At 49.1% G+C, this 11,607-nt stretch overlaps 1 protein-coding gene across 2 annotated transcripts in view; it reads left to right on the forward strand.

The window, feature by feature from the left end:
* Positions 1–10,215, forward strand: part of LOC120958149 (protein tiptop) — a 152,190-nt gene extending 141,975 nt beyond the window's left edge. For both annotated transcript variants that reach the window (XM_049610194.1, XM_040378049.2), the window contains one exon: positions 1,906–10,215. In XM_049610194.1, the coding sequence (XP_049466151.1) occupies positions 1,906–5,875 (3,970 nt within the window). In that variant the 3' untranslated portion in view covers positions 5,876–10,215. The remainder of the gene's footprint in view (positions 1–1,905) is intronic.
* The last annotated feature ends 1,392 nt before the right edge of the window (positions 10,216–11,607 follow it).

An 11,607-nucleotide genomic window follows, 5' to 3' on the forward strand; every position in this document is an offset into this window, starting at 1 on the left:
GCTTCCTTCCACACTCGATGGGAGGGAACCTGTCATCGTAAATCAAACACAAAAGCTGAAAATTGTTCCATTTACCCTATCGCTCGCATGGTCGCAGCGCTAACGCCAACGCATGCGTTGATGCGCACCAGTAGCAATTGTGGAATCGTCTGCGCAAGCACGCGGCGTCGGCGGCGGCATCGTAGCAACCCGGCTTCCGAAAAAAAACCCGCCGCGCTGCTCACGCGTCCCGCTCACTATCTTAATCCCAATTGGCAGGCGGCGAGTCTGAGCCGCTACATTTTGGGGGAAGCCATCGTACGCTACCAACGCACCAACGTACGGTACGGTGCGACGTTTTGCGTTTGAATGCCATCGCGCAGCGCTGCGAACGAGGGAACGATCGCGTATCACTGATCATGTAGATCCGTTGCGGGGAAGCAAGTGGAAAGCCAAGATGCGTTCCCGGGCATCACGGCTAAAATTTGAATGGTCCATAAATTATGGCGCAGCACGGCACCGGCGGCTAGGAAAAGGTTCTGCCCGCGGTGAAAAAGCGCAATCTTGGCGCGAAACGGAACGGATCGGACCGGTCGAAGCGCACACACGCCGAAACACCATAAACAGTTTAAGCTCGTTTAATCCATTATTTGTAGCAGCACGGCGCATCATTAGGTCATTAGGATGGTTTAGCTAAGGGGGGAAAGAGATTAATTCACACTGCGTTTTTTCGCTTTTCAAATCAATCACACCGAACGTTAGATCTTAGAACAGATGTGCAACACTGAAAGGTTACGCTACTTAGTCGGAAGTATACATGGAAGCGCTGTTAAAAGTATTTGGTTGTGATGTTCAGTAGTTTTGGAAAGAATGATGCAGGATTTTATATGAGATAAAGATACGTCCTAAGTTGAAACATTAAATCATTATTATAATTGGTTTAGTTCTCAGATAAGCTAAATTATTTATTAATTTTATCATTAAGAGATACAAATCCTGAGTATGATATTGATATTGAGTAAAAGATGCTATACATTTGCTAATGATGATTATAGCCAATTTTTTCTTCTTCATCAAGTCCATTTTCAAGGAGAGTTATTAATACTATTTAAGCTGAACTTGTTCTTAAAACATATACTCGTTCAGACTGCTGTAAAACTGTTTGGATATAATCAGGTTATTAAATTGTTTCCACAACTAGCAATGGATTGATATAATTTACTAATATTAAGTGATTTTCTGGGTTTATTTTGGGTTTATGGGTTTTATTTGAATGTCCTGTTGGTTGCGCTTCAGATCCGTATACTTCATATCCGGCTCGTAGAACCTTTCGAAAGACCTCCTATTTTAATCTTTTCTGTATATAATACAATATTTCGTTCTCCAAAGCCTTGATTTCCTCAGAATTTCGCATCTTTGCCGCTTGTTTCTTGAACATTTCAAGCAAATGCAACTTAAGTTGCTTGTTTAGGACTAATTTAGGACATTTCGCAATACTACTTAATCTTGTTTTATGTCAAATGTCTTGTTTATAACTGGTTTTCAACATGTAAAGTAATTATTAACCTAGCAGTTTATCAAGAATTGACATCCAGGCAATTAAAAACAGCATGAAATGAATGCTTCAATGGTTAAAAACAGCAGTAATGATTCAAAATATTAATTTGATGTTCTAAATTACAAGAAAAAAAGTAGATTTGATCTAAATTGTCGCCTCTCAATGTCATCATTTGACAATTTACATTGATTCTCATAATATCTCCTTAAAATATCAATTTAAAACGAATTTATTCAAAGATTATATTATTACTATTTTTGCATTTTAAGTATTTCATTTTTATTTTGTATTAGACATACCAAACGACACAAACATTGCAATACATCTGCTAACGTCCATTTTCTTCTTCTTCCTTTTCTTCTCCACAGTGAAATGGCCAGCCCTAGATGCCAATCGAGGGAATCGTCGTCGGGCGGTGGGCGCTGTCCCTCGGACGAGTCCATCCGCTCGGAGGGGGAGCGTGACGAGCAGGGCGCCGGGAACAACCTCAGCCCGGTGTCGATCACGCTGCCGCCGACGTTACCACCGGCCGCTGCAGCCGCCCTCCTGCCTCAGCATTCGGCCGCCATGGCGGCGTACCTAAACGTAGCAGCCGTTGCAGCACAACAGAACCGGCTACTACTGGGGTCGCCGCTGGCCGCCGGCCTCGCCTCGGTCCGGAACGGGTCACCGCCCGTGCTGCCGCTCCGCTCGCCCACGGACGAGAGCGATGACGCGACCGTGCTAGACTTTAGCAAGAAGCGTGGCTCGGGTGGCGGCGGTGGCGGTGGCAGTGGTGGAGGTGGCGACGAGGACGAGGAAGACGACGATGAGGACGAGGACGGTGGTGACGGTGCGGGTGGAGCGGGTGGTGGACGTGGAAGTCGCGGTGGTGCAGATGGTGACGGCGACGGAGACGGCGGCAGTGATTGTGGGGACGCGGTGAACCTCAGCCAAAAGTCGGGCCTGGGCGATAACAGCCCGCTCGATCTGTCCGTCAGCCATCGGAAGCGGACGGGCAATGAGGACGGGGCGTCATCGCCACCGCCCCGCAAGACGACCCGCTCGCTCGACTACAAGCCGGCCATTGTGACGCCCTGGAGTACACCGGTAACGCCGCAGCTCCCGTATCTGGCAGCGGCTGTTGCGGCGGCTGGCCTATCCCCCAAGAACAATCACCACCACCATCAGCAGCAGCAGCAGCAACAGCAGCAGCACGCGGTCATGCACGCGGACAGCTGGAACGGCAAGCACAAGTCGGTGGCAGCGGCTGCAGCGGCTGCTGCGGCCGCCGCGGCCGTCACGAACGATGCCACGAAAGCGCTCGAGAAGATGTCGGAGCTGAGCCGGCTGGGCGGGGAAGACATCTACCGATCACCCAGTTCGGGCAATTCCGGTGGAGGTGGTGGTGGTGGAGGTGGAGGAGGTGGCCGACACAGTGCCTGGCAGTCGCACTGGCTCAACAAGGGCGCCGACTCGGCCAAGGATGTGCTGAAGTGTGTCTGGTGCAAGCAGAGCTTCCCATCGCTCGCCGCCATGACGACGCACATGAAGGAAACGAAGCACTGCGGTGTTAATGTACCCCCCGGTGGGGGTGGTGGAGGTGGCTCGGGAGGTCACACACAGCAACCAATTCCACCACCAGCCCAGGGCAACAACAGCAACATGGGTGGTTCCGGTGGACAAGGAGGCCAAGGACACGGTGGTTCGTCCAAACCTTCCCCCAGCGAGCTGAACATGCTGATCAAGGAGACGATGCCACTGCCCCGGAAGCTGGTGCGCGGCCAGGACGTGTGGTTGGGCAAGGGGGCGGAGCAGACGCGCCAGATCCTGAAGTGTATGTGGTGCGGCCAGAGCTTCCGCACGCTCGCCGAGATGACGGCGCACATGCAGCAGACGCAGCACTACACCAACATCATCTCGCAGGAGCAGATCATCTCGTGGAAGTCGTCTGATTCGGACAAATCCGGCGGTGGTGGTGGTGGTGGTGGAGCAGGTGGACCCGGTGCCGGAGGTCCTGGAGGTGCCGGTCCTAGCGGTGGTGGTGCGAACGGAGGAGCTGGTGGTGGCGCCGGTGGTCCCGCCAGTGCAGCGGCCGCCGCCGCCCAAACGAACAGCCACGTCAGCGCGGTACTCACGTGCAAAGTGTGCGATCAGGCGTTCTCCTCGCTGAAGGAGCTGTCCAACCATATGGTGAAGAACGCCCACTACAAAGAGCATATCATGCGGTCGATCACGGAGAGCGGCAGCCGGCGGCGCCAGACGCGCGAGAAGCGCAAAAAGTCACTCCCGGTGCGGAAGCTGCTCGAGATGGAGCGGGCCCAGCACGATTACGGCAAGAACGGGGCGGCCGAAACGGCGCCCAACTCGGCGGCGGCGGCCGCCGCAGTCGCTGCGGCAGTCAATGCGGCCAACAAACCGCTGCGCGACCTCGGTGCGGGCAAGATTACGTGCGAAAAGTGTAACGACAAGATCGAAACGACCATGTTTGTCGATCACATTCGGCAGTGCATTGGCGGGACGGCGCTGCTCGCCGCCCAGCAGCAGCGGGACAAGCTGAAGAGTGCGCTGCTGTCGAACACCATCATCCCACCGGACTCGATCTCACCCGTGACGCCGACCGGGCGCAAGAGTGTTAGTGATGATCTGGCTTCGCCCCTGTCCTCGCAAAAGTCACCGCTCGGGTCGGACCTACTGTCGCCCGTTTCAATGCTGGCGAAAAAAGACGGCAACGGTGGCGGTGGTGGTGGTGGTGAGAAAAGCTCCTCACCTTCGGTGTTGAACGCGATCGAGCAGCTGATCGAGAAGAGCTTCGATACGCGATCGCGCCACGGCGGTTCGAACTATGCCGGCGGTGGTGCAGGTGGTGCCACGCAAAGCTCAACCCCGCTCGGTTCGAGCATTCTGAAGCGGCTCGGCATTGACGAGAGCGTAGACTACACCAAACCGCTGGTGGATCCGCAAACGATGAACCTGCTGCGATCGTACCACCATCAGCAGCAGGCACAGTACGCGTCGCAGCAGTACGGGCGGCGTGAGCGCAGCGGCAGTGAATCGAGCTCCATCTCCGAGCGGGGCAGCAGTCGGCTGGACTCGCTGACGCCGGAGAAGAAGTTTGACACGCCGAGCCATTCCACACCGCGCGGAACGCCCGACAAACCGTACGGCGAGCAGTCGGATCATGCGGATCATACGGGGGAACCACTTCACGGGCAGCCACCGATCAAGCGCGAGCTGCACAGTGACGATGAAGCGCCGGAAGGGGAATCGAAGCCACCGTCCGAGCAGGGCAAGATCCGCATCAAGAAGGAGCTGATGCCGGAGGATGCGGATGAGCACGAGCAGGATCACGAGATGCGACCGCCGAGCAAGGCGCAGCAGCGTGACGAGCGCGACGATCGCGAAGAGCTGTCGGCCCGGCGCAGCAGTGTAGCGTCGAGCCCGGCGCCCAGCCCGCGCCTCTCCACGGCCAGCGTACCGCTCAGCCCGGCGGCCAGCCCGCTGAGCGATCACCATTCCATTGCGTCCCGCTCGACGCCCGGAGCCGGCGATTGTGGCGGGAAAAAGTCATCCTCCAGCGTGAGCAACAGCCTCGGGGCGCTTTCGTCCATGTTTGACAGTCTGACTGGGGCCGGCAGCGGCGGTGCTGGATCCGCCGGAGGAGACGCAGCGTCGTCCGGCAGCGCTGGCGGTAAGAAGACGAGCGCTCACCCACTGGCCGCACTGCAGAAGCTTTGTGATAAAACGGAAACACCGTCGGCCGGTGGCGCCGGGGGACGATCGAGCAGTTCAGCCCTGCTGGCCGCCACCACGAACAGTTCCGGCTCGCGGACCGCACCCGGTGCCATCCTGGCCTTTAGCTGGGCGTGCAATGATGCGGTCACGTCGGAGGACGTCGCCGGCGGCACGATCAAGTGCGCGTACTGTGATACCACGTTCGGGTCGAAGGGTGCCTACCGGCATCACCTGTCCAAGGCGCACTTTGTCAGCGATGACGTCATCCCGGACCCGAAGGTTCCGGCGGGTTCGAGCGGTGGCGCCCTGTCCCTTGCCGCTACCAGCGGCGCCCAGTCGCTCAAGACGCGCACATCGCCCGCCCCGCACTCACCGAAGTCGACCGGCTCGACGGCACCGCTGTCCCTGGTGACGGGCGGCGGCTCATCTTCTGCCGGCGGCTCGTCGTCCGGTTCGTCCGGCGGCCGGGACAGTGTCGAGCGACGCGTAGGGCTAGAGCAGGGCAATGGACCGGCAGCCAAAAGTCCACCCGCGTCCCAGTCACCCGCGTTCGACGAGAGCCCGCACTCCAAGTTCCTCAAGTACACCGAGCTGGCGAAGCAACTCTCGTCCAAGTACGTCTGACACGCTTAAGCGCGAACACAAGCGGAAGCCGAAACGGAAGCCGAACAACATGGGGGGTGTGAAATGAGACCGGAGAAGGAGCGCAACAACAAAATGGCGATCGTCAATGGCCAGTTCTTCATTGCCGTTTGCTTCTTCGAAGTCCCAGCCCCGAAGGTGAGTGTTCAGATGCAGATTACTCATCGAACGCACGCGGTACACAGGCGGTACCCCACACTCACACATATCCCTTCGAGGTTGGAACGAGCGGCGATACGGACGGCGACATCGATCGGGGGGCCGAGTGCGCGAAAACAAAAGGCAATTTAAAAGGTAAACTATAGTCAACTTAACTGCAACATGGTTATACGAAAATGAAACACACACGAACAACAAAATACGAAAAGTGAAACAACGTGAACGTTGAACCAATTCAGCGCCACAAACACATACACACTGTAGCGCTGCGCTTAAAATAACACGAAAGGAGACACGAGGGGTGAAAAAAGCAAATTCAATTTACTCTGGAAGAAAAAAAAATTGGTATACGTAATTTACACAAAACCTATTAAAAATGCAAACATGGAAGCGTGGTTAAAAAATACGACGAAAACAAACGCAAAATTGCAAATTTTGGTATTGAAACAAACGAAGAGATACGCAAACAGTAACAAAACAAAACCTACAATTTGAGTATACGGAAGAGGAAGTTTGGATGAGTTGGAAAATTAATAAGGACGAAACAAACACAATCTTACACAGAAAATTATGCACAGAGTGTTTAACTCTTCGTTGCAATACACACGAACAAAACAACAGAAAACTCTAAACTAAAAATTAAAGATAACAACCAATCAGCTCGCAAAGGAAAGTAGAACATTATTCTACATGCAATGTAAAACAAAGTGTTTAAAAACATAAACAAACAAAAGCAACAAGAAACAACCAACAGACGTGCCAAAAGTCAGTTTACTAAACAAACAAACAAACAGCTCCGATCATTCACTTTATACCGCATTACTAGAAGCAAGATTTAGCGCACACTTATAGAAATCACACATCAGGAAATAGATTTTACCGAAAAAAGGACACAATTTTCTCTTCCATTTGCTCTGTTTTAGTCTGTGTTATTCGGTTTATTAAGCTCCACTCTACTCAGGTTACATGTTTTATGTTTCTGTTTTTTTTTTGTTTTTGTTAAGCGAAAGTTTAAACCTTTATTATGTGATGAGTACAGTTTCCTTTTAGTATCTCCAGCAATGCTTCTTCCTTTTGAAGTCGTTTTTGCCCTCCGACACTGGTCGGCATCTTTCAAGCGAGTGAGCGTGTGCGAAGTTGTAAATAGGTCACTTATAGGACAACACACACTCTGATTAGCCTGTCTTCAAAATAATGGATTAAATCGCACCCAAACACACACGGATAAGGCGATCAAGGGGACAGGTTAAGTTCCATCCTCTCAAACGTAATAAGCATAGTATACCGCCCCACGCTCGCCCATTTTACTGAATTCCGTGAAGTACGCGCAGAAAGTAAGCATTTCTAAAACGGCTGTCAAAACAAGCAAAAAAGAAAGGAAAAAAAACAAAAAAAAAGATAAACAACCAACTAGGCATTAACAAATAAGCAGCAAAACTCTAAAAACCTCTAAAAGTATTTTCCAAACGCCTGCAACCAGTTAGCGAAGCCAAGCGCATCGTAGCCGTAGCAGTATCCTGTAGGGAATCCAATTGGGCTGGAGATGCGATTTAAATGCAACAGCAAACAACAACAAACAGTGAAGCGATTGATGAAAACTTATTTATTGAGAGTGATTTACGTAACTTATAGGATTACTAGGAACTGGGAAGCTAGTTCTCTTACGCCCCCAACTCCCCATCCCTGCCTCCCCTCTCCCCAGGAAGCATCGCATTAGGCTTCCCTCCTTTCCCAAAACGAAAGAGTGCACCGGGTTTGTAAAACTTGAGGGTGTGTGCGTGTGTGTGGCACTCATCTCCCATCTTCCTCCCTCCTTCCACGGGGAAAGCATTTAGCATTATTAGCACTCTAGAACTACACACAAAAAAACCCATACACAGTTCATACGATCGAAACTCTGTATACGCGGGCAAACTTGCAACAAAAAAAAAACAATTGAATCAACGCAAAGCAGTCGAACTCACACAATGGTATACTGAAGAGAGGACTCTATCTATACATATATATATAAATATATACATATATTATAAAAGAACAGAACAAAAACCCCATGTACATTGTATATTGAGACGCAGTTTGAAGTATATTACTATATAATTATTATTATTATTATTAATATTATTATTATTACTATAAATATAAAATACGATGAATGCAAACTAGAAGCCTGCAAAATCTCAGCTCTGCGACTCGCGAACACGGATAAGCTGTGTGTCGGCTTACACGGGCCATATAGAAGGTATAAACAGTGGAAAAAGGGGAGTTAGGTGCGAGCGGGTATAGTAATAATATAACAAACTCTCACACACACACATCTATTTAAAATGTTTGGAATCTTTAAATGAAACAAATTAAAATGAAACACTCATACGAATACGGCTGAAAATTAACAGTGCTAGTAAGAAGAAGAAAAAGAAGAAGAAGAAGAAGAAAAGAAGAGAAGATAAAAAACGTATACGTAATTTGCCGCCAGGATAAAAAAGTGCTAGTGTAAAACAAATGAAAAAAAGAAGAAAAAAAGAAACAAAACATAATACAAAACGGTACAGTGAGAAGTAAAAAACGAACGAGTCAAAACTTCGCTACTGCTTGAAGCAAACGGGAAAAGGATGAAAACGGCATACTCGATCAAAGCAACCAGCAAAGGTAACCAGTCAGCCTGCTTCTGTGCAAATTAATGCTTGCTGGTTCGATGCATTAGCTCCTCCAATTGGGCTCTGTTAGTTAAGGAAATGTTTAAGAAAAGTGGCACAAAGTATTGAGAAAAATAAACATTAAAGAAAACAAGCTAAACAGTCAACAGCCCAGTGAAAATTGTAATTGTAACACACAAAAACAAAAAATAACCGTACAACCAAGTTCGGCAACCAATCACCATTAGAGTTTGGCCTTCGAATCCCCCTCCCCATACGCCCCTGGTAGAGATGACGAACCTTAGCACAAAAGTGAGTAGATAAAAAGCAGCCACACGAAAGCAGCAGCTAGTTAAATCTACTACTTGCCCTACTTGCCCCCATGCCATGCTTTCCCGTTTTGTGTTCAGCGTGTGGTGAAGCGAAAGTAAAGATGACGGAAATTTGTAAAATATGTTGATTTTCAAAACGATTGCGTAAGACACACACACAAAAACATATGGATAAACAAGCTCACCGCGAGCTCCAAATTAAGGGATAATACATCTATTAACTAGTCTACTTTGGATCACGCCACCATCATACGCACGTGCGTGCGCGCGCGTGCTCTAGGAATTAGAAGAAAGAAGAAGAAAAAAACACTCCAATTAACATACCAGAAAACAAAACAAGAAATACGAGAATCAAATTCGAAGCATAAGTTTACGAAAGCTGTTACGCTCAGAGATTCGGACAGAATCTTTACCATCACAAGTATCGCCAAATTTGTAAAATAATAAAGCAAGGAAGATTAAGTAAATCGAATCTCGGGCGCACTATACATTACTATTGCCATGGCTCGGTGATGAAGGAGACGGAAAGAGAACACAAGTCAACTCGAGTGAGAGAGAGAGAGAGAAATGCATGTGAATGCCCCCGCAAAAAGAGCCAGCTTGAATGGGAAAAAATGGAGAGAAGAGAAGCGAAAAAAAAGAAACGTAAAATAAAAACAACAAAACCTATAAATAATGGAATGAAAGAAGTAACGAAAAGAACAACATAAAATCAATTATTATTTAAATGCAAATTTTTAAAAACACTTTTAAATGCCTCTTTCCCTCCTCCCCCCTTTACGCTCTTCACCACCCCCATTCCCTCCTGTCACAGTAAGGTGGGACATTCTCCGGGGGGTGCAGCAGAAGAAAAAAGGAAAGAAATTTCATAGAAGGGTGAAAGAATCAGAAGAAAACCACTCAATTGCATTGCATGGAAAAAGAGAACAAAAAAAGAGGAGAAAAAAACAATCTTCCCCCCACTTAACACAAACGCCCCCTCCAAAATACGCCCGAAACTGTACGCAAAGAAGAAGAAGAAGAAAACAAGGAACGCTTGCGTGGGCAACAAGTCGCTCAAACCGAGAAATACGTCGATGCCAGCAGAGCAGAGCAGAGAGATGAGGTGAGGGATGTTGTAGCAGGAATCAGTGACAAAAGTAAAATAAAATAAAAACCGACAAAATACAACAAACCTATGTATATGTTAAAATTTAAACCATTGCATTGCGTAGTGCGTTTTCTTTTTATTTGGGCTGCGTCATTTGAAACGGATCCGAAACAAATGCTACAATGGTGATGGTGGTCGCAGTAGGCTGGGTTGACGTTTCTTCGGGAGATTGTTTTGTTCTATTGATTTGTTTTGATTTGTCGTGTCCACTTGGCATTGGCTGAAGACGTGTGTTTGTGGTCCTCTCGAGACTGCAACAACACGCCAAAGAGTCTCCAGAGAGAGAGAGAGAGAGAGAATGAGAAAGAGCGTTGAAATTCGCAGCTGCAGTTGCATCGTTCGTACCGTCGTGTGGTGTGCGGTGATGGTGTGTCCCGGCAAAAGGACCTGTTTTCGCGTCTCCACACAGAGCAACGGCAAGCACGCTCCACTCTCGCGCAGTTCATACCCGCAGCCATCGCTGGCCCCGTACACCCAGCCATCTCTTTCGCACAGGTGCGAGGTGAGCGATGGACGCTGTCCGGCTCTTCGCACGGGGGAGTGAAGGAAATGTCCGCATCTCTTCAGTCACGTCGCCATCATTTCTGCTCGCTCGAGTGTCGATCTTACTCGCCCTCTCTACCCTCTTTGCGATGATTGGGCTTATGGACAGTTATGGGTGTGCGTGTGAGCGAGACAAACTTATTCAGCGGTGGAAAAAAAGGGTTGCACTCCTCGCCGAACGGAGAGACAGCCAAAGCCGCCGCTTTGACGAGCGTGACGGGCAATAAAGCGAAACGGGTGCAACGTGCAAAACAGACGTCCGATAAATACACACCAACCGTATCCCACCCCACACGACAAAAGGTATGTGTGTGTGTGTGCTTCTAGGAAAGGGTAACGGGTGGCGAATCATCATGCTCGTCGCTTACCAACACCTTGCGCCACGGGTACAGGTAGGGAAAGATAATGCCGAGCGGATGTAGGATGAAAATAAAATAAAGAAAACAAACTCGGCGAAACACGGCTATAAATCCATCTTTCTCTGGTGCTGGGCGAAACGACGGCTCGTCTCTTTTGCGCGCGTGCGATGCGCGTGTTGTGTTGATGCAGGTTGTCTTTGTTTCGCTCGGGGGTGAGTTTAGCTTTGGCTGCGTGCATGTGCAGAAGAAATGATTGATGGCTGGTAGTGGTGAACTTTTTTTCTGCTGGCACTGTTTTTGTACACCCTGTTGTTGCTTGTATGTATGAGAAGTTCACCACAAAATGCTGATAGGGAGGGGCGGCGCTGCTGGTTGATATTGATTAGAGGAAGGGTGGTTTGTATTTTGGTGGAATTAAAAATGGTTTTCATGTTATAAACATAGAAGATATGCAAAAGAAACTGATGACCTTTTTGTTTAATTTTTTTAAATAATACGCTTTATTTATTTCTACATTTGTTTTGTGCTTCACAAGTTC

The sequence above is a fragment of the Anopheles coluzzii genome, chromosome 3 (genome assembly GCF_943734685.1).
Source record: "Anopheles coluzzii chromosome 3, AcolN3, whole genome shotgun sequence".
Taxonomy (NCBI): domain Eukaryota; kingdom Metazoa; phylum Arthropoda; class Insecta; order Diptera; family Culicidae; genus Anopheles; species Anopheles coluzzii.